The sequence below is a fragment of the Cricetulus griseus genome, chromosome 4 (genome assembly GCF_003668045.3).
Source record: "Cricetulus griseus strain 17A/GY chromosome 4, alternate assembly CriGri-PICRH-1.0, whole genome shotgun sequence".
In the NCBI taxonomy this organism is placed as follows: domain Eukaryota; kingdom Metazoa; phylum Chordata; class Mammalia; order Rodentia; family Cricetidae; genus Cricetulus; species Cricetulus griseus.
The window spans coordinates 103,331,833-103,355,747 of NC_048597.1; the positions used below are offsets into that span (position 1 = coordinate 103,331,833).

Sequence of the window (23,915 nt, forward strand, 5' to 3'; positions counted from 1 at the left end):
CAGAGAGTTGGACCAAGGCCCAACAGCTTCTAAAATACAACAATCCACATTGTGTAATTCAAATATTTTGGTAGGCTAAATAAAACCTTGAACTCCCAAGGGAAAGACACATCTGTCAGACATCAGTGTAACAAGGGAATCCTCTGCTCTGACAAAAAAAAAGCAGTTCCTCAGAGCCTGGGAAAAATCGGGGGTAGGCTGGGTTTCTTTTCTGTTTTTCATTTCCTCTCTTTTAAAGCACAGGGTCTCAAACTTGGTATGTACTGGAGGATGACCCTAAACTACTGATTCCCTCACTCCCAAAGATTATAGGTGTTTTGTTTTGTTTTTGGTGGTTTTGTTTTTGGTGTGGGGGTGAACACAGGAGCTCACACATGTGAAGCAAGCTCTCTATTGCTGAGTTATATTCTTAAGCCCTACTTTAATTACTTAATGTTAATTAAATTATTTATTTGTATGGGGTCTCATTACATAGTCCTGGCTGTCCTGCAACTCAGAGACCCATCTGCTTCTGCCTCCCAAGTGTTGGCATTAAAGGCGTGCTCTAACACTGCCCAGCTTTTATTTTAGTTTTTTAAAGCAGGATTTTGCAGTGTAGCACAGGTTGGATTCAAACTTATGATTCTCCAACCTCAGTCTCCTGAGTGCTAGAATTATAGGCATATTTTACCCTGATCTGGCCTAAATATTTCATGTGTATGGACCACATTTAGCTCTACTCAAAAGAGCTTGGGAAGTTATAAAATATTATGGAGGATAATGAATAATAGAAACAAAGTAGTATTACCTATTATTGAAAACTCAAGCTTTCCCATAACTGAAATCAGTATTATATCTAAACTGGTTACTATGTATGCAATTATAATAATGTTTGTTACTAAAACCATCGATATGAGGCAATCTGAATTAGTAGAGCACTTCTGAGTAAATGCAATTGAAAATGGTTTAAAATTTAAAATTTCTGAAACTTGCATAAATGGATCTTTACAATTTGTCAGCTGCAAGCACTCAAACATCACAATGCCATTTTCTGAATATAAGAAGTTGACTGTTTTCTACAATCTAGTACCCATGGCACGTTCTGAAGCATTCCTTTTCAAACACACACATCAGTAAACACACAGAGAGCCTACCTCTTTTTCATTTCTAACAACTGATTATTGAGTACAGATCTTTCTTCTTCCAGCTGAAAAACAAAAAAGAAAGAGTTCAGTTGATAGCAAGTCCACAAAGGTCCACTGCTCCTTCCCACGACTCGCTCCAGGGCTGCAAGTGCCGCTGCCTTCTCTCAAGCAGTGACTCTGGCAAGAAGTCACCACCAAGGGGATAGCTACTACGTTAAAATTGCTTATGATCTGATGGCTCACCCTTTCTGATAGGCCTGAGAATCAGAAATATTACATCATAGCACTCTGAACAGAATATAGCCTTTTTTTTGAGGCAGGGTCTTACCATGTAACCCTTGCTGGATTGGAACTCACTATATAGACCAGATCCCCCGCCCTCTGCCTCTCCAATGTTGAGACTAAAGGTGTGCAAAACCATACCCATCTCTTTTTAAAACACAGTCTCATGTAGTCCAGGCTGGCCTAGAATCTGCTATGTGGCCAACAATGGCTTTGAACTCTTTATCCTCCAGTTCCCACCTCCAGAGTCCTGGGATATAGGTTAAAGTTACCATCCTAGTCCTATACAGTATATGTTAAACTTTCAATAAATGTTTGTTCATTGAATGACAGCTCCACCATTAGCATTCTGGCTGCTTTATTTAGATCAGAGGGGTCAGTGTCAGGAACTTGCAGAAGTCAAGAAAAAGGCCACCTCTTCTTTGCAGAGCCCTTGTGACTCATCTACTGATTCAACACACATCCAGCAAAGATACTTGCCTGTTATCTACAAAACAAGGAGTTCACAAAAGAATTCCCTGCAGTTTTTTCATTTTGTTATAAAATCCTGTTGTTACTGTTATCCCATAAAATAACACAAACAAGGGCCGGGGAGTACTCAGCAGGTAAAGACACTTGCTGCTGTTATACAGACATGAAGCACCATGACCAGCTTTCAAAAAAATCAAAGTGTGCATGCATTATGTGCAGAATATGAGTGTACATTTATCATGAAATCTAAAAGGCTTGTCATCCAAGTTTTTCACTAGAGTCTCTCTGCTTTCTAGTCCTTAATACAGGCTTGGAGGGCTGACAAAGTGGGTCAAGAAGCAAGTGCACAGCCGCTAAGCCTGATGACCTGAGTTCAATCCCCAGAAACCACATGGTAGAATGGGAGAGAACCAACTGCTACAAGTTGTTCTCCGACTTCCACGTACCACCCTGGCACATGGACACAAACACACCTAATAAAAACAATAAAAACCACACTTTTACGGCATGTATAATTCATAGGAATATGTTTTAAAGTTTTTAAGAGTGAAAGGACCAAAAACAGAGGGTGGCAACTTTGAAAATGAAAAGAAAAGGAAGGACAACATCTGGAATGAAAAATGCAGAGCTGAGAAAGGTTCCCACTTCTTCCTTCCTTTTTATTCCTTTGTTGTTTTTGAAGCAGGGTTTCATGTTCTCATCCCAAACACACAATAACCCTCCTGCCTCAGCTTTCCCTGTGCCGGGGTTAGAGGTATGTGCCATTGTGTCCATTTTGTAACTTATATGTAAGTTATAAAATTTTATACTTTTATAAGTCCTATTTTATAATTAAAGAATGAAGGCAGATGTGACAGATCACATCTGTAATCCCAGTATTTAGGAGGCTGAAGCAGGAGGATTCCTGTGAGTTTAAGAACTATCTGGGCTACATAATGAAACTTTGTCTCAAAATTACACCCATGAGTTCGTGTTCAGCCTGATTGATCCAGGCTGAATTTCAGGCCAGCAAAGGAAAGATAGAAAGACCCTGTCTCAACAAACCACAAAATAAAAGAGCTGAACTGTAGAAAGTTGTTCTCATGAAGGAGTTCCAACACACACCCACATCCACACACTCACTCACTCACACTCACTCACTCATATACACAAATTCACAAAAGATGAAACAGTATTTTAAAAGAAAAAACTGAGAATTTGCTGTTTTTTGCTGTTGTTGTTATTGTTTGGTTTCTTGGGATAGGGTTTCTCTGTGTAACAGCCTTGGCTATCCTAGAACTCGTTCTGTAGACTCAGAGACCTGCTGGGATTAAAGATGATTTCTTTTGATAATCAAATCGATTCACATTTGGTCTGATATGCTTTTGACTGATCCTCATTATTCTTTGAACACTTTGCTGCTGTCTCAGACTTATCTTACTCTGCTACCCTAGCCCTAAAATCAGCCACTTCTCCAAGGACTGCTGCTTCCTTTTGGTGAAGAGCACTAGAAAGCAAGCTCTGGCCTGGAGTGGTGGCACACATCTTCAGACCAGCACTCTGGAGCCACAGACAGAGACAGACTATCAATAAATAATAAATTTAAAAGTTAAATCAAAATTTCTGCTATATATAACAACATGGGTACTTTTTCTAGGTTATTATGCTAAGTTGAAGAAGGCAGAGATATAAGGGTAAATGATATTTGGAATTTCCCTACTTTCCTTTTATTACAATTTTTAACTTCATAGTACTATAGTCAGACTTTAAAATATTTCAACTTTTAGCTGGGCGGGTGTGGCATACACTTATACTAGCACTTGGGCGGCAGAGACAGGCAGATCTCTGAGTTGGAGGCCAGCCTGATCTACAGAGCAAGTTCCAGGGCAGGCTCCAAAGCTACACAGAGATACCCTGTTGCAAAAAAACAAAAACAAAAACAAAAAACTCAACTTTTTACTTGACTGAAAATGCCAGCTTAATATATGGTCTGCTCTGCCTTGGAGAATGTTCAACATGACATATGAAGAATATACATTCAACTGATAAGGAATAATTATGACTAATTTTTTCACAACCAGGCATGATGGAGCATGCCTGTAGTACTAGTCATTCAGGAGGCTGGGCAAGAGAATCATTTTGAGTCCACTTCAAGACTGGCCTGGGCAATACAATAAACCAGTTCTAAAACAAAAACAAAAGATGGAAAGGAAAATTTATAAGTTCATTTAAAAATAATTCTCAGGTCATCAGGAATGGTGGCATAACCTATAACCCCAGCAGTCACTGAGTGGGCAGAGGAATGGCTATTGGGAGTTTGAGATCAGTTTATATAGAGACCCTGCCTCAAAAATCAAAAGCCAAACAAATCTAGCAATTTAGGGTATCTAGGTCTAGTAGTCTAGGCCTATAATCTCCACACTCAGGAGACTGAGGCAGAGAATGTAGAGTTTGAGATCAGTCTGGGCTGCATAGCAAGACCCTGTCTCAAAAACAAAAACCACTCAGTTAAAACTGTAGAAGGAGCTGGGCGTTGGTGGCTCACGCCTTTAATCCCAGCACTCAGGAGGCAGAGGCAGGTGGATCTCTGTGAGTTCGAGGCCAGCCTGGTCTACAAGAGCTAGTTCCAGGATAGGCCCCAAAGCCACAGAGAAACCCTGTCTCGAAAAACAAAACAAACAAACAAACAAAAAACTGTAGAAGGTTGTGGAGCATTAGTGAAACAGGAGCAGCCACAGACTCATCACCAGTGGCGTCTGATATGGGAGCACAGCACTGGGTGGTCCCCACCCCTGCATATGCTTTACATTTTCATAATTTAAGCTTAAAAGGAAATTCAGATGACTGGGGGGGGGGGGATGAAAGGTTAGTATTACGAGAAAAAGCGTGCAATGAAAGCTGTACACAAATGATCACAGTTTGGGGTTATTAAACCAGGAGAGTACAAAAGAGCTCACATCAAAAACAAGAGAGAGACCAGGCAGTAGTGGTGCACACCTTTAATCCCAGCATTTGGGAAGCAGAGGCAGGAGGATCTCTGAAAATTCAAGGCCAGCCTGGTCTACACAGAGAAACCCTGTTTGAAGAAACAACAAAAAACAGAGGGAGCTAGAGACAGCTCAGCAGCTAAGAGCACTGGCTGCTCTTGTAGGGAACCCTGCCTGATTCAGTTCCCCGTACACACATGGTGGCTCACACCTGCCTGTAAGTCCAGTTCCAGAGGACTCAATGCCTTCTGGCCTCCATTGGTGCTAAATGCACATGCCGGCCGCACAGACACAAACTCAAGGAAGACACTCATACATATAAAATAAAAGGAAATAAATCTTTAAAAAGGAGAACAAATAAGAAGTGGCGAAGGTGAGACACATGGACAAAAAGCATACTAAGTACTTTGCTTGACTTTCAGCCCATCATTTAAACTAAGCTATACAAGTGTAGGTGAAATGAGGACCTCAGAGAAACTCAGAGTCAACACCAATTCTGACCCCACAGGCTCAGTAAAGCCACTTGAGTAACACGGGGCATGCACTTTCTGTTCTGCTTCTGCTGGAATCTAAAACACACGCAGTAGGTGCTCAGTAGCCAGCCACATAGAGTGAATGAACGAACGTCAGGATGCTGTGCTCTCGGGGAGTATGATAGTAGCACGCTCGAAAGCCCAGCTTCTCACAGGATGAGCTCCCTGCTGACAGTCTAAGCTGAATCTTTTTCCACCAGTTCATTTGGGCTATTTCAGTCTCTTCTCCAAGTGAGTGTTCTGAAGTCCAAAATAGCAACTCTACCTTGACAGCACAAAATGCAGTCTGTGTCTGAGGATTTCTTGTCTCGCCTCCCACACACAGACAGATCGACTTCTGCGCTTAGAAGAGCAGATGGAGATGGAAAAGGGAAGGAAAGATCCAGCAGATCTGTCTGTGACAAACTGCCTTCAGAGGTGGAAGGACCACAGGAGGGGATGTGCTGCTCTGGGACCCCTCACAAGGCAGAACTGGTTACCAGCTTCTAGGAGCAGGGTCAGGAGACAATTCTTTCAGGGTTGCCAAAATGGCATAGCCACTTCTGTGGGGCCAAATCCTTTCCTAGTCACTGGATGGACCTCATCCATTGACTGATCAGTGGAGAATTGAAAGGCTGTGGATCATCAACATGACTCAGTGGGTAAAGGCTCTTGCTGCCAACCCTGATGTTTAATCACTGGGACCCAGTGGGTAAAGGCTCTTGCTGCCAACCCTGATGTTTAATCACTGGGACCCATATGGTATAAACTGTTCATACATGTTCAGTGGCAATAAAATGTAACTTTAAAACTAAGGAAAGAGCTGGGCGTTGGTGAGGCACGCCTTTAATCCCAGCACTCCGGAGGCAGAGGCAGGCGGATCTCTGAGAGTTCGAGACCAGCCTGGTCTACAAGAGCTAGTTCCAGGACAGCCTCCAGCCTCCAAAAACCACACAGAAACCCTGCCTCGGAAAAAAAAAACAAAAACAAAAACAAACAAACAAACAAACAAACAAAAAAACCCAAACCCAAACTAAGGAAAGAAAGAAAAGAAAAGAAAAAACTAGACATTTCAGTCTAATTTGAGGCAAATTTGAAGGACCACCCCAACTCCAGCATGCTGGTAGAGTGAGCCAAGGCTACTCTTAGGCTGGCAGGACAGCTTCCTTCTCCTGCTGGGAGGCGGGGGCTACATTTATAACTACTGTACACCACATATAACCTCAACCCTGCGGCCCAGGGAAGTTGGCCTACAACAGTGATACACATTCAGTTACCAATTGAAATTACATATGCTTTCAAGAGATGCACAAGGAGGTAACATATCTTTGTCGTCTTTCTTTCCTTCCTTCCTTCCTTCCTTCCTTCCTTCCTTCCTTCCTTCCTTTCCTTCCTTCCTTTTTGCCTGCATGTCTGTCTGTGTGAAGGTATCAGAAGCCCTGGAACTGGAGTTACAGACAGTTATGAGCTGCCATGTGGGTGCTGGGAATTGAACCTGGGTCTTCTGGTTCAGAAATGCTCTTAATTGCTGTGCCATCTCTCCAGCACTGAATTAATATATCTTAAAAGCTGTCTTGAGTTTATAGGACTATATACACACAGCTGCATTCTCAAATACATACATTCACAGCTATTACTGTCTACCAAAGAATGCTATTGTGTGGCCACAGGGTGAAAAGGCTGTAAGTGACTGAGGCCAATACATGCAGTGTAGGTCTTTATGCCATGCACACACAGTCTTAGCACCAGATGCTAAGGAAAGCTACTCCCCCAAAATCCCCAGTATCTCTGTGCCATAGTCTCGAACCAGTGGCAAACACCCTTCACTGCACAGGCAAAGTAGAAAAGAACCATCCCCTTAGCCCTAATGCCCTGGCAGCCATTCACATCTGAGGCACTAGTCAGGTCCATGAACAGCCCTGTAAAAACTTCCCTCAAAAGCTAGAGAGGTAAGCAGGATGCTGAAGAAGTCTAAAGAGAGATCTCAAGCAAGAAACTTAAAACATTAGGGAAGACGGTGAGTAACTGAACAGGTCCCTTGACTTGTTTCCTAATGTAATGTTTGACAAGTGAAAGAAACAGAGCAGAGGTTGTTGGCCTCAGGGACAATACTGCACACAAAATTACTATTTCTCAAAGAATAATTAACTTCATTTTTTGATAATTAAACACACCCTGTCTTGAAAAACCAAAAAAGATAGAGATGGGGGGGGGCAGAAAGAGACTCCTTTTTTTTTTTTTTTTTTTCTCAGAAAGCCATTTTATTTGGATTTCACACACTCCAAAGCAGAGAGGAGGTGACTGTGGGACTGGCCCTGCTAGAGCTGGGATGGAGTCTCTGCCTCCCAGGATTGTCATCATCTGTGAGCTGAGTGGGGTGTCTGTCAGGCACCACGGGGTAAGAGGACCTAAAGGTCACGGGACGGGAGCCCACATGGAACCTCAGTGAGGTAGTCTATTGCCTGAGGCCCACACGGGTCCTGCTGAGGTAAAATTTGTAAGTTTATTTCAGGGACTCGGGTCAGGACTCCTTGGGGCCAGAGTTGTCCTCTTCGTCCCAAAGCAGCTGTCGGCCTCCTCTACTTCGATGTCCTCATAGTAGTCATCGTAGAAGAGCTCTGAGCCCTCGTCGGGCGCCGGCGCCTTGGTCTTCACACAGTACTCAGCCAGCGTGGTGGGCACCTTCACGCCATCACGCTCTGCGTCCACCTTGGTCCCCAGGACCGGATGATGTCCGTGTTCTCGCGGTCCTTCCCCTTGCTCTCCTACCACTTTCTGTACATCACTGAGGCGTCCACATTGGCGGGCGAGAAGGTGTTGGGTTCATTCAGCAGGGAGATCACGCTCAGGAGGATGGTCCTGACATTCTGCGTGGGGTTCCACCCCTCTGAGGGCAGCTCCACACTCTGTGGGTCGTCAACTGGGGGATGGAGAATGGAGAAGCACACGTCCCCTGTCTCATAGATGTTTGGGTGCCACATCTTGGTGAGGAACCGGAAGGCTGGTGAGGAATATGGGTAGTCAATGGGGAACTTGAGGCGAGCCTTGAAGTAGCCTCCCTCGTAGTAGGTGTTGGGGGGCCCGAAGATGGCCACCTCCCAGTTGTACAGGTCTCCCTCCTCCACCAGCGTCACCCGGAAGCCCTCCACCGGTTCCTCCTGCAGCCCCCTCAGTCTCAGTTCCAGCAGCAGCGCTTTCTGCGAGCTGGGCACCAGTGGCCGGGCCATGGAGGTGGCAGCAGCGGAGGGGCCCGGGGCCGGAGCAGGAGAGAGAGATTTTTTTTTTTTTTTTTTTTTTTTTGGTTTTTCGAGACAGGGTTTCCCTGTGGCTTTGGAGGCTGTCCTGGAACTAGCTCTTGTAGACCAGGCTGGTCTCGAACTCACAGAGATCCGCCTGCCTCTGCCTCCTGAGTGCTGGGATTAAAGGCGTGAGCCACCAATGCCCGGCTGAGAGAGAGAGAGAGAGATTCTTAACAATACTATATAGGCCGGGGGTTGGCGGCGCACGCCTTTAATCCCAGCACTTGGGAGGCAGAGGCAGGCAAATCTCTGTGAGTTCCAGGCCAGCCTGGTCTCCGGAGCGAGTGCCAGGATAGGCTCCAAAACTACAGAGAAACCCTGTCTCGAAAAAACAAAACAAAACAAACAAACAAAAACTATATAGAAACAAAACCAAAAGGAGGAAAATATCCCTTAATGTTGTCACTTAGAGATGACTCAAAATAGCATCAGCTGAGTGGGGCTGGGATGGACCAGGCTGTTGTTATTTCAGTTGGTGTGTGTGAGTGCTTGGGCATGTGTTTACTGAGGTCAGAGGCCTGCTGGAGCTGGTCTTTGCCTTCCACTGTACTGAAGTGGGCAGGGTCTCTCCTGCTTCTGCACTGGACTGTGTACTGGAGGCCAGCTGGCCCAGGAGCTTTTGGGCCAGTCTCTTGTCTCCACCTCCCATTTTGCTTTATAAGCACTGGGATTACAGATGTACACCATCCCATTCAACTTTTTTGTTTTTGTTGTTATTCGGACACAGTCTCTCTCTGCAGTCCGAGCTGGCCGAGAACCCGCTATATAGAACAGATTGTCCTGAAATTCATAGAGATGGACCTGCCTCTGCCTCATGGAACTTTTTACATGAGTACTGGAGATCTAACTCAGGTTATGAGGATTGTGTGTATGGTTTAGCCCTTTTAACAGATGATGAGCCATCTCTCTGGTTGTCTTAGGGTTTTGTTTTCCTTTACTTTTTTCGTTTTTGGTTTGTTTTTCAGAACAGGGTTTCTTGTGTAGTCCTGGCTGTCCTGACACTCACTCTGTAGACCAGACTGGCCTCAAACTCAGAGATCCATCTGTGTCTGACTCCAAGTGCTGGGATTAAAGATGTGCACAGCTCGAACATGGCAAGCTTGTTCTGGTGGGTCTTGTCCTTCTCTTCCTTGTTAAAAACTGTTTAACATTCCTAAAGCTAGCCATCAATGTCTATTCCTTTATTTGGCCACTTCCTTCTCCTGAAGTAATCAAAAGTCCCCTTTGACTCACCTAATTAACATGCCCAATTAAAATTAAACCCCTCATCCTAACATGGGGTTTCCCCTTGTACCTTTATAAACTGCCATTTTCAATATGTGCCACCTGTCTCCTCTCTATCCAAAGGCAGTCCTTCGTCCCATTCAGGGACAAATATCCCTGCCCCTCTCCCTTGTCCTTTATGTCCTGTCTTTGTATCTTATTCCCTGACCACTATCCCTTCGGGGCAAATAAATCTCCTTTGTGCTGAGAACTTGGTCTTGAGATGTCCTGAGCCAATCATGAACAATTCTTTAAAAAATACAACACAATAACAAAATATTAAATGAATTTTGACTTGGATTAGGACAGAACTTCCAGCATTTCTGAAATGGCCATAAACATACTTCTGCCATTTTGTATTACGCATTTATGTGAAGCACTGTTCTCAGCTTTGGCAGTTATAAAATCATTGTTCGATTTGAGACAAGGTATTCCTATGAAGTTCTGGTTGGCTTAGAACTCACTATGTAAACTAGGCTGGCCTCAACTCACAGAGATTCACCTGCTTCTACTTCCCAAGTACTTCGAGTAAAGGTAAAATAAAAATATTGATCAACTCTGATAAGTGTTGAAGCTTATCCTCCCTTCTGCAATATCAAATATTCATCCATTATTAGTATACAAATATTCTTTCAGCTTTAATAAATGGTAAAATTACATGTACCCCAAAGAACTGTTTTAAAATAAATTTGTGATTATCAGTAAATTTTTATTTGGTACACTTATTTTATGCCTATGTATCTAGGGGCTCTAAAAATATTTCTCAGACAAAAAGAGGTCATGAGTGGAGACAATTCAAGAAGCCTTGGTTATAGTTGATACAGTGGCACATGACTGTCTCCAGACTGCTTGGGAGGTGGAAACAGGAAGATTAAAAATTCAAAGTTCGGGGCTGGAGAGATGGCGCAGAGGTTAAGAGCCAGTGCTTAAGTGACTGCTCTTCCAGAGGTCCTGAGTTCAATTCCCAGCAACCACATGGTGGCTCACAACCATCCGTTATGAGATTTGGTGCCCTCTTCTGGTGTGCAGATATACATGGAAGCAGAATGATGTGTACATAATAAATAAATAAATAAATCTTTAAAAAATTTCAAAGTTCAAGTAGCTCTCCTTAGCTACATTAGAGAGGTTGAGGCTAGCCTGTGCTACATGGGACCCTATCTCAAACAAAACAACAGGTCATATTTAAATCACCGTCTGTATCATTAGACACCAAAGGGAGAGACTCCATGATCCAGCTTCAAACAGCCCCATTTTCTAGTGTTCCCTGAGACTAGATTAAAATTCCGATGGTTGTTGTTCACGATTGTTACAAAATAATGCATAAATATTTTAATAAAGTTAAAATTAGCTTTTCTTTTTCTAATCCATGTCTGTGAATTTAGGCCTATTTAAAAGGCAGGCAAATTCTCATGGGTCAATTTAGATGTCAACCCCAGCTTTTGTACATTCTCTGCCATAACTTCCCTCAGAAATGACTTTTTTACAAAACAGCTATTGACCCTTCTTATCTTTGCTAAGTTTCCAAAAATCAAGCCATAGCCTCATTTTGCAAATACCCCTGGGGAAAAGCTGCTGTTTCCATGGTGACTGCTCAGTATACCTGCTGTCTTTATAAGATGGAATACATGTGAAGTTTGTAAATGATAAAACAGACTTTCATCTCAAAGGTGGTCTCTAGGTGTTCATATCTATTGAAGACCGTACATTATTGTAAATGTTAAACATTCTCTTTTTGCTCAGAATACATGTGAGGAAATGACAGAACAGACATCTCAAATATAAGTAAGACATCTATCTCAACACGGACCACCTGAGGTGCCTTCTTGTATTGTAGAACTCATCTGGTTATTTTTAGAATTCTCTATGAAAAGAAAATAATGCTCTGTACAATTTCCATTTATGTAATGGCCTAAATTCAGTCTGAGTGCTTCCACTATGCACACAGCAAATCCCAGGTAAAGGGATCAAGAGTTTATCTAGCCAGGTGTGGTGGTACACACCTTTAATCCCAGCACTCAGAAGGCAGCATGGTCTACAGAGTGAGTTCCAGGACAGGACAGCCAGAGCCACACAGAGAAACCTGTCTTAAAAAATGGGAGAAGAGAGAGAGAGAGAGAGAGAGAGAGGGAGAGGGAGGGAGGGAGGGAGGGAGAGGAGGAAGGGAGGGAGGGAGGGGGACAGTGTGTTAGGGTCTCAGTGTGGAACATGCTTTAGAACTACAGTTGGGGAGAAAAGGGAGTTCCCAGCTCACAGAACACCCACAGTGGTACTTAGGGGCAGCTACCATAGGCAGGGCTGCAGACCTCAAGGGAAAGGTACAAATGGAGAAAAAATGCATGTAGCACCCAACAAAAATGGGTAAATAAACATCAATACATGTCTATCAGATGGAATAAAATTTAGCAATGAAAAATAATAACCCCACTCCTGAAAGCATTATGTTAAATGAAGAAGACATACAGTATTTGATTCCAATTATATGTCATGTCCAGAATAGACAATCCTGGTGGATTCCAGGGTCTAGAAGAGTATGTGGAGTGACTGCTTAAAGCGGGCATGGAGTTTCCCCTAAAGTTTTGTTGGTTCATTTGTTTGGTTTGGTTTGGTTTTTAAGACAGGGTTTCTCTGTTTCAGCTCTGGCTGTCTTGGAACTTGCTTTGTAGACCAGGCTGGCCTCAAACTCATCAAGATCCACCTGTCTCTGCCTTGCCTCCTGAGTGCTGGGATTAAAGGAGTGTGCCACCACAGCCCAGCCCCCCTAAAGTTTTAAAACTGTTTTGGAACTAGACAGAGGTGTGATTGCACAACATGGGCACTATAAAATTAAATGCCATCAAGTTGATCACTGTAAAACATTTAATACAGGAAATGGCATGCATGCATGCATGTTCAGACATGTACACACACTTTCGCGCAACAATGTGGAACAAGAAATCACTCAGGGCATCAGGCAGAAAACTTGCTGTGAGCACAAAGAGTCCACGCTGTTGCACTAACAGTCATAACTTCTAAGTCATGCTTACTGTCAGAACTGCTAAACAAAACAACTTCACTTAGTTCTACCCAACATACTCCATTTTAGAAGACAACGCAGGGCTGGTGAGATGATACAGGGTGAAAAAGCTTGCTGTGTAAGCCTGGCGACCTGGATTTCAACCTTGGAGTACTCATAAAGGTGTAAGGAAAGAATCAACCAGAGTTGTCCTCTAATTTCCGTGTGTGCGCCATGGAATGCACACCTGCCATCACACATACACACATACTCACACAATACTATTGTCATGTACACATAAATAATAATAACAAGAACTTTAAAAGCTTAAAAGATAATCCACTTTGCATACTGATGCCAGATAAACACTTTGGCCACTTGCAATCCTAGCTGACCCTGGGTTGGTTTTCAAAGACAGGCCATGCTGGCCGTGAACTAGCTAGATCTGAGGAGGACCCTGGGCTCTGATCCTCCTGCCTCCACTTCCTGCTGCCATGACCATAGCGTGCACCACCGTATCCGGCTTCAGAACCCCTTCACTGCCATTTTTTTTTCTTTTTAAGAGAATAAAGAGGAAATGTTTTACACAACTGCTGTCACAGGGAGGCAGGGAGTCCTCTAATTCAATAAACAGCTTTGTTTTGAAGCCTCTTGAGAACAGGGTTTAAAAATTCTTACAGTGAATCATCCTGGTAATGTGAAAAGGACAAGCAGGAAGTAAATAGTCCTCAAATAAAAGAGGCTTCCCAGAGGAAGTAGAGCTTCCTTCCCAGTAACTCCAGTGAGAACCTCCAGTGAGACATATTCCGGGGTATCTTGGGATTTATTAGTAAATAAACATCTGAAAAGGGAAAAAATATAACAGCAAAGTTCAGAGTGCATCCCCCACAAACATACCCTGGTGCTGGGCTCAAACCCAGAGCCTCCTTCATTTGATGGGTGCTCTTTGCCACTGAGCAACACCCCAGCCTACAAATACATTTGTACAGTATTGTGTGGCTTCACCTACCCCATATTCCTGGCTCACAGTTTTGTTTTGTTTCAAGTCTTTAAAACGCTGGTTACTAAGTAAATAATGAGGTTTCACTCTCAGTAGGCAGCATCCAAAAAACGGTCCTAAGCCATGGCTACTGTTCACTTCTCATTTCCACTGGGGTGCATCCTCAGCTAGCTGTCACTAGGAGCCTCTGCTTCCTCACAGGTAAGACTCTCATTTCAGTGGAAGGTCAGGGCTTCACAATACCAGTGCTAAGGCTTCTCAGTGAATGCCCAGTGGGCAGCAACGTTTCTAAGTAAAGCAACCTAGGTCAGGATTTACCTAACCCTGCCAATGTAGTCTTTGCCATTTTAATTTTAGAGTGAAACACTAAATGTAGTAATACAATTGGACTTCTATATTTTAAAAATAGCTTTTCTGTCAAATTCTGTAATGTAGCTTGTCTTTTCTTTGGGCCACCAACCAGCTCCCAAATAAAAACAAGGAGACTTGTTATTAATTATGAATGGTCAGCCTTAGCTTAGGCTTGTCCCACTAGCTCTTTTAATTTAATCTGTTTCTATTTATCTACGTTTGCCTTGAGGCTTTTTACCTGTCTTTCATTTTCTATGTGTTACTTTCCTGATTCCACCATGTGTGGCTGGCTGGCCTCTGCCATCTCCCTAGTGTCTCTTTTTTCTTTTTTCTCCTGAGTCTAAAGTCCTTCTACATACTCTCTCTGCCTGGAAGTGCCACCTATGACTCCTTCCTCAATACTGGCCAACCAGCTTTTCATTAGAACAATCAGGTACCTTAGGCAGGCAAGGTAAAACAGGAACACGCCTTTACATAGTCAAACAAATGCAACACACCTTTGCAAGTTAACAAATATTCCACAACATCATAACATAGTTCCTCTCTCTCGTCCTTCCTTTTGTGGTACTAGAGACTAAACTTGGGATCTCAGGCAGGCCTGGAAAACACTCTATTACTGACCTACAGCCCTGGTACATTTATATTTCTAACAGAGACCACCAATAGCTTGACTAATGCAAAAAATATCTAGATTTTATCCCCAACACTTCAAAAAGAAGAAACAAAAAAAATCTCATTTAACCTGAGGAAGTTAACTAAGTGAAAATTCATAATTTTACGAAATAATTAGCACAACAGGTTCATAGAGATAGTAAGAGTTAGACAAGTTAATTTACCTTCTTTAAAATAAGATTGATTATAAACCATTTTATATATGTATACATGAATGAATGTATGTATGTATGCATGCACACATGCGTGGAGGAATAGATTATTGAGAGAGTCTGTGTTGTTCAATCTGACCTGGAACCATGTAGCCTGGGCTGTCCTCAAACTTGCAAATCTTTTGCTTCAGCCTCCCAAGTACCAGAATTACTAGGGTTACAGGTATGAGCTATTACACCCAGCTAGGTTATTTTAAATAGCTGGTTTTCTCCATTCTTTTGGAGTGTACATATCAAGACAAATATCTATAATCTTTATTGGTTATTATCACTTATTTATCTTATTTTATTTATTTACCTTTGGTTTTTTTTGAGTCAGGGTTTCTCTGTGTAGGCCTGGCTGTTCTGGAACTTACTCTGTATACCAGGCTGGTCTCAAACTGAGATTTCCCTGCCTCTGCCTCCCAAGGACTGGGATTAAAGGCATGCGCCACCACTGGCTAGTATCTCTTTTAATAATCTCCATAATCAGGGATGGGGATATAGCTCAGTTGGTACAGTTCTTGTCTTACATGAATGAGGCCCTGTGTTTGATCCCCAGTTTAAAAAAAAAAAAAAAACACAGAAAGTGTCCATCACCAAAGCTATCATGTTTTAGTTGACATTTATGACATTTACTTCTTTTTATAATAAAAAACAAACAATAATCTAAAAGTGACATAACAACCAACTTTTTGGTTGTTTGTTTTAAAGGCAAGGTCTCTCATATAGCCCACATTAGTCTTGAACTGCCCATTGTAGCCTGGGTAGTCTCAAACTCACAGTGTAGCCAAGGTCAGCCTTGAACTCCTGACCCTCATGCTTGTATTTCCCAAGTGCTATGATGACAGGCTCATCCACCATTTCCAACTTCCACTCTTTAAAAGGAAGTTTCTTCTATGGCTGTAGCTGGTATTTGCTAACACCCAGAAAAATGACTTTTCAATCATTAAGCACAAAATCTTTTCAGCAGAAAGCTAAATAAAGAGCTGAGTAAGATACAAGAAATATAATTAGTCCAGTTAAGAACACAGCATGAGAGGACAGGGCTTCCTACCTGCCCATTCTATAGTTGGAGTCCACTGTCTCTACCAGAGATATTCAAAGAAATGGGTAAAAATCAAAAAGAAAAGCCAATGAGACAAACTGGGCACTTAACCCAAATCCTTCGCTTCCAGTATTGGTGATACCCTGGTATTCAACATCCCACATGATGTATATATTCCAGCAACAACAGAAAAGAAAATCTTCTTCAGGTCAAAGGGGCTTCTACTTTTCATGAACTCAAATTTCTCACAAGCTGATCAAAAAGAATGCAGTGACCCTGCTTAAGTCAACTCACTTTGACTCTGTTCTGAGCCAAAACAAGATGACAAACATTGTGGCACTTCCTGCCACAGGATGCTCAACAAATTACTGTCTTCTCGGTGCTTCCACCATCTGCTATAGATGGGGGTAAGAGTACTGTCACACAGAACTGCAGAGGGGACAGAGCACCACTGCCATCTCTGTGTACACCTCACACACTGAGTCTGCTCCTGTCAACAACCTGCGGCGCCTGACAACACGCTCGGAGCTGGGAGACTGCAGCATTTCCTTCATGAAATGATGAAAGTGGGGACAGTTAAAACAAAAATCTTAAAGTCTGAAATCAACTGTGGACATGGTGACTTCCCCAAAACTTGGGAGGTAGAAGCAGAAGGCTTGCTCTGAGTTTGAAGCCAACCTGTATTGCATAGTGAGTTCTAGGCCAACCAGTGATACTCTGCCCTGAAAATATGAAAAGAAAAAATGAAGTGTTTTCCCCACACAGTGAACTGTCCTGATGAAAACCAAGTGAAGTGACTCAAAACATAGTCAGAGCCAATGCTTGCAGCATGAAATAGATCTTTTTTTCCTTTGCAGTGCAGAGTAAGCATAAATGGTTAAAAATTCCAGCAGCCGCTCTGGCAGAGGTCAGATGTGACTAACATTTTGATTCAAATGTTAGAGAAGAATTCAAAGTAGAACACAGTATTGTTTACAATCAGTTCTGTTCTCATGTTTAAGTAACTTCTGTCAGAAACCTCTGTGACACAGATCTCAGCGAGCAGGCTGTGATGCACTCTAGTTAGAACCCACATTCCACAAATCAGCACACATACATTCACAAGTCTATTGGGAAAGTACTACCAAAACCAACCAGTAACCTTCACACCAAAACCATATCCTTAGAATCCATATCCTTAAGACCAGTTTCAGTGAAAGAGGGAAAAAATTCTTAAGAGAATTTAAGAGAATAATTGTAGAATAAAAGTTGTGGCAGAGAGAAGATAATGTTTGATTCTTTGCACTGCTATAAGACTATCTAAAAAGGACCTTTTCCCATTGCTTGTAAGGTCTGGCACTATGATGTGGTAGTGGAACTGTCAATTCACTGTGACCCTAAGTCCTATAGCAGTGTGCCTCCCTGAAAGCAAGAAGACATGCAACACAGGTAAACAAGCCATCCCATTTGAAACACACTAGTCACACGGAGAAAATCTGAGTAGCCTCTAGGAACGCTGCAAGAACAGCAAATGCCAGCACCCCAGATCTAAACCCCCCACTGAAGGTCCACTGACCTTTTGATGACTTGTGACTTCGTCCCGTGTTTTCCCTAGCTCCTCGGCAAGTTTGACGTTCTCTTCTTGCAGTGCTGAAAGCTGCTGGGACTTCTGAGCTGCTGCCTGCTTTAGGGTTTCTCTGCAAGGACAGTGAGTGCAGGGTTACCATGGAAACAAGACAAGCAAGGAAACTGTGGGAGACAACAGCTTCACAGCACTGAGGAAAATAGATCTGGGTCACGTGCCCGATAAGATCTATAATAACAAGAGACTGTGTTAGCTACATGAAGGAGAGGTCATGTTTTAATCTCTCAAAAAAGAGACTGGCTGCTCACAATTATGACATTTTAAAATATCTAACAAACACTATCTCTACCCTATTACCACCCACATCCCACACAAAAGCAAATTTTGCTGTAAAATAGATGACAAATGATACGGTCAGTACAGTCTTCATCTTTAGGAAAATTTCTGTTAGATAATTATACCAAAACCCACTAAGGCGATAGTGATTTAATGGGCTGCCAAGGCACTTTGTTCTACAGGCACAGCTCTTTAATCTGTTTTTCTCTTGCTGAAAATAAAAATACAGTGGTCCCACTTACCAGTGTCCATCAGAGTCAGGTGCAATTGTGAATCTGAGTATATTTTTAGGATAATGGGAAGTGATATGCCCAAAGCAATTTTTTTTCTAAGTAAGTAGCAATTATTTGGTATTCTTTCTACAATGCTAATTGTTAATTAAAAGAAGTAAATAAAAACATAACACAGCCTGCCAGCTAACTCATATGAATGCCAATACAAACAATAAGGTAGACATTATTAGGTATTTTTCATTATTAAAATTAACCTAAACAAACATTCTGAACTATTATCCTTTACATATGGCTATTAAAAAATATTTTTACTTAATCACTAGATACTAGTTTTATGCCATAGAAGGTTTTGAAGCTATTTTGAGTTTTAAGTAGGTCTATGCTGGGTAACTCTTCTTAGCAAGCTGTCATACGTGACTGGATCCTGAATCCAGTCACCTGTGTATGAATCCATCTGTCGATTCATGAACACATCTATTTTTACTTCAATTATCTAATGGGTAGCAGTGCCTGGCATCTTCATTTTTCTCAATTTTTAATTCTCCACCTACCTATATAACATGTACTCTATGGTGGCCTCATGAGAATTTAGGAGAATAAATCTATACAAAAATTCTCTTAGCACACTAAATTAGAATTTTTTTTTTTTTTTCGAGACAGGGTTTCTCTGTGGCTTTGGAGGCTGTCCTGGAACTAGCTGTTTAGATCAGGCTGGTCTCAAACTCACAGAGATCTGCCTGCCTCTGCTTCCCAAGTACTGGGATTAAAGGTGTGTGACACCACCACCCGGCTCTAAATTAGAATTTTTACAAAGATGTGTGTTTAATAAGTACAGAAAAAACTGAGAAAGAAATGATTTCGATTGTGAATCTATCAGCCCATCTACCCACTCCCATATTGTCAAGTTAGTTTTTGTCAACTTGACACAAACCTAGACATGCCTGGGAAGAGGGGAGCCCAATAGAGGAACTAGCTATATCACAGTGGCCTATGGGCACATCTGTGGGACATTTTATTAATTGCTAACTGATGGGGGCAGGGGCAGCACCATGCAGCAGAGCATACATCTGAGAGTAAATGGGGCAGTAAGCAGCACTCCTCACTGCTCTCTGCTTTGGTTCCTGCCTTGAGTTCCTACTCTGGCTTCCCTCAATGATAGACTATAACCTATAAGCCAAATAAACCCTTTCTTCCCCACATTGCTTTTGGTTTTAGTATTTACCACAGCAACAGGAAAGCAAACTAAGAGATACACATATATATACATACACACCACAGCTTAAGTTCATTGACTGGCTAATCAGAAGATTTTAGTTCAGATGAAGCCATCATAAACTAAATACTGTATTTCTCAGATTGTCACTAACTTCAGAAGAACTCATTTATTAGCCAGGTGGTGGTGGCGCACGACTTCAATTCCAGCGCTCAGGAGGCAGAGGCAGGTGGATTTCTGTGAGTTTGAGGCTAGTCTGGTCTATAGAGTGAGTTCTAGGACAGTCAGGATTGTTACACAGAGAACTTTTCTGTTTATTGATACATGGTCTAGATATCTCACTAAACCAGCTATATAGAGATAAAAATTCAACTGTTTTTGTCACTTCTAAGATAGAAAGTCACACAGAAATGGGAAGCCACTTCATCACTGCTCTCCTGCTGGAATCAAGTGCTGGTTTCCAGTCATAAGAGCAGTGGCCAAGAGGGACCTCGGTCAGAACACTGAATCTCCTCTGGCACTAGGTCCTCTAGGCAGCACAATTCCATCTGGTGGGGACAAACACCACAGCTCTGGAGGACATGGCAACACTGTGTGCTTTTCAAGCTGCACACATGCATGCATAGCTGCTCATTCTCTAGCTTTAGGCACTGAAGAAAGCAACTAAGGAATGCAAAGCAACCCAAGAAGTACTGTTCTCCTCACACAGTCCTTTGAAAGCAGATGTCCTTGCCTTGAAGTGTGGCCCAGACAAGGGCAGAGTCACTGGCCAGGCCTTTCACCAACTCCCCAGGCCTCCTTCCACTATTTTCTATGCAAAGTTAAGATCTAGCCATGGGGTGCTTTGTCAAGGACAGAAAGAGGGACTTTCCTTAGGCTTGGTGGGCCGAGAGAATCTAAAGCAGTCCTGACACAGGGCCTGTTTCTCATCTCAGCAACTTCCCTCAGTGCAAGATCAGAAGAAAGATAGGCATCCATTACCATAACAGCAACTGGCATCTCACTGTCTTTTACTCCCACTCCTCCACAGGCATGAAGCAGGGCACAAAGACAAATTGAGGGTAGGGATAAGATAGGTTCTCTCTAGATAACACTAGCTGACCTGAAGCTTAGAGTGATCTTCTGGCTTCTGTCTCCTGATTTCAGGGATTACAGGCATGCACCACAATACCCAGCTGTAAGAACAACCTTCCACTCCCACTCCCACTTTGCCTCAAGACTCAACACCTCACACATGCTAAGCATGCACTCTACAATGGCACTGAGCCACCGTTCGTCTCTTTATGACACCGATCCTACACAAATTGGCAAGGGTGATAGGACACCATTAAGTGAGGCATTTAGTGGGCAGACTCACTGAAGGAGTAGTGCTATGTAATGACCAGTGTGAAATGAGAATGCTGTCTAAACACAGAGCTCTCTTGGTGGATCCACTGTGGCTCTGCCCCTCCAGTACTAATGTGGCCCAGAGAGAGCACAAGAGGAGGACTCTAGCAGTGGGAAACTAAGAACACCTCAGTGTCCCACACTCCAGGTAGCAGAACTACTGTGCCACAGGAGGAAAACTGCTAAACTATCCTTGAATCTATCCTCTCTGAATGTAACTAAAATATCAGTTTCTTTCTGTATGGTATATGTGCTCTTACTTGTATGTGAATGTGTGTACAAATATGCTGTGAGTGTGTATGACACACAGGTGGAGGCTAGAGGAAGACATTAGGTTTCTTCTTCAGTCACTCCCCACTTTATGTTTGGAGACAGGGTCTCTCCCTGTGGTGGTTTGAATGAAAATGGCCCCCATAGGCCCATATATTGTATCACTATTAGGAGGTTTGGTCTTGCTGGAGGAAGTGTCACTGGGGGTGGTCTTTAAGGTTCTAGATGCTTAAGCTTGGCCCAATGTGGTATTCTTTTTCTGCTGCCTGCTGATCCAAATGTAGAAGTCTCAGCTACCTCTCCAGCACCATGTTTGCCTGCATGCCACCATGCTTCCCACCATGATGATAATGGACTAAACCTCTGAACTATAAGCTAGCCCCAGGGAAATGTTTTCCTTTACAAGAAAGCATGGTGTGGTCATGGTGTCTCTTCACAGCAATAAAACCCTAACTCAGCACCCCCTATACCTGAAGCTTACCATTTCAACTATACTAGATATTCAGCAAACTCCAGGGATCCTCCTATCTCTGCCACACAGCACTGGAGTGTTGTGGAATATTAACCTTGGATGGGGGCAAAGCCAGCAAGTAGTTGACAAAAATTAGTCACAGAGTACAGAGGACGCACAGGAAGGGGTAGGGAGGGAACTTAGAGATTTGCAGTCCTTTTTGGTTGGGCATGGTGAGGAGAGACACTCTCTTGCTGGGTCTCCAGCTGAAAAGGAAGTTCAGCTGGTTGTGTCTTGGCTTCTCTGACCTAGCAGGTTTTCACCCCAACATTTGACTTCCAAGTCATTATTGGTAAATAGAACAACTTAGACAAAAACAACACTAGAGTTATAGATATGCACCACCATATTCAGGTTTTTTGCAGGTATTTGGGATTTCAACTCAGGTCATTATTTTTGTCCAGCAAGCACTTGATAAATGGAGCTCTCTCTCAGCCCCTAAAGTGTTGTTATCTTTCCTTCTTTTCTTTTTTTGAGACAGGGTCTCACTATGTAGCCCCGGCTGTCTGGAAACTTACTATGTTAAATAGGCTGGCCTCCAACTTGCAGAGATCTGTCTGCCTCTGCTTCCCAAGTGCTAAAATTAAAGGTGTGAGCCACCATGTCTGGCTCTAAATTGTTATTTTCAACAAATGAATTTGTTTTTCATTTCAGTGATAAGTTTCCTATTTATTATTTGTTCCTGACAGGCTAAAGAAATATGACTCTCCTACCGACTATCATCACAGTTATACATCTGTAAACCTAGAGGATAGGATTACTGGCAACTGCTAGAGACATCAGCTGGGTATCTTCTTACCTGAGTAGCTCAGATCAAACCATTCATGGGAGAATTTATTTCATTTATAACTTTTGAAATAGGGTCTTGTTGTCTATCTCTGGCTGGCCTGAAACTCACTATATAGACCAGGCTGGCCTCACATCCAGCGATCTGCCTCCATCTTTACCTACTGAACCATCTCACCAACCTAGTCTTGGTAGAGGCAATGCATATACTAATTTCCTCCAAGTTTTTTCTTTGGTGATGGTCTCTAGGCTTTTTAAGAGGCAATCTCCATATCATGAGTTGACCTGCAATTTGTGTAGTTGAGGCTCCCTCAAACTTGTTACAATCCTCCTGCTTCAGAACCCCAAGTCTGGGAATTACATGTGTAAGCTCCCATACCTAGTGTTTAATCCAAGACTGATAAACAAACATACTGAGGTTAATGGCTCAGGAACAGAGGCTTGAATATCATTTACTTATTAGAATTATGAATGATATAAAGCCCTGAAGGCAAGAACCACACAATCCATCTGGACATCCTTCTTAGTCTAATTGTTCATGGACTCAAGGACACATGAACTCACCAGAATACCTGGCTCTAGATCTCCAGGTTCATTGTGGGTATGGTGTAATTATCAACCAAAAGACCAAGTGAAATCCATACACTGACCATCACTTACAGTGCCATAAACATCAATCTCTGGCAAATAAACAACCAAGCTTGAAAGGCAAGAGCTCAGGTGATATCACCAAAGGAAACACAGGCAGCTTGAAGCTAGGCAGTAGGTTGATGGGAAAATCCCAAAAGAATGTTTTCCAAATACTGTCCAGCAGAAGACTTGATTACTTTTAAAATCAAGGTATTGGGGTTAGAGATCAAAGACATTGAAAATCTTGAAAATGATATACTGGATTTTGCTCATTTGAGGTAGGGTCTCACTTTATAGCCCAGGCTGGCCTGCAATTTACCATGTAGGTCAGGTTGACCTCTAATTCAAAACAACTGAACTGTCTCAGACTCTCAAGTACTTGGATAGGCATGCATCACCATGTCTGACTTCTTTTCTATTAAAAAAAAGTTTTGAGCTGGGCAGGGGTGGCACATACCTGTATTCCCAATTTTTGGGAGGCAGAGGCAGGCAGATCTCAGTGAGTTCAAGGTCAGTCTAGTCTACAAAGCGAGTTCCAGGACAGCCAGGACTGTTAGAGAGAAACCCTGTCTTGAAAAGCCAAAACAAAACAAAAAGTTTTGAAGGATTTATTTTTACTTTAGTTATTTTTGAGACAGGTTTCTCTGTGAAGCCCTGATTGTCCTGGAACTCACTGTGTAGACCAAGCTGGCCTTGAATTCACAGAGATTCACCTGCCTCAGCCTCCCAAGTACTGGGATTAAAGATGTGTACCATCATACCCTACTTTTGAAAGATTTATTAATAAAAAGATATTACAGTTCTACATGTTA

At 42.6% G+C, this 23,915-nt stretch overlaps 1 protein-coding gene and 1 pseudogene across 9 annotated transcripts in view; both read right to left on the reverse strand.

The window, feature by feature from the left end:
- The window catches only part of Clip1 (CAP-Gly domain containing linker protein 1), a 111,724-nt gene that overhangs the window by 11,185 nt on the left and 76,624 nt on the right, over positions 1 to 23,915 (reverse strand). For 8 of the 9 annotated variants that reach the window (XM_027413982.2, XM_035443320.1, XM_027413981.2 and 5 more), the window contains 2 exons: positions 17,730 to 17,850; positions 1,134 to 1,186 (listed from right to left, as the gene is read on the reverse strand). In XM_027413982.2, coding sequence (XP_027269783.1) covers positions 1,134 to 1,186; positions 17,730 to 17,850 — 174 coding nt within the window. Of the gene's footprint in view, positions 1 to 1,133; positions 1,187 to 12,685; positions 13,754 to 17,729; positions 17,851 to 23,915 lie in introns of those variants that run through there. The other variant, XM_027413978.2, reaches the window with a different exon arrangement.
- LOC100769946 lies at positions 7,570 to 8,648 on the reverse strand (annotated as a pseudogene).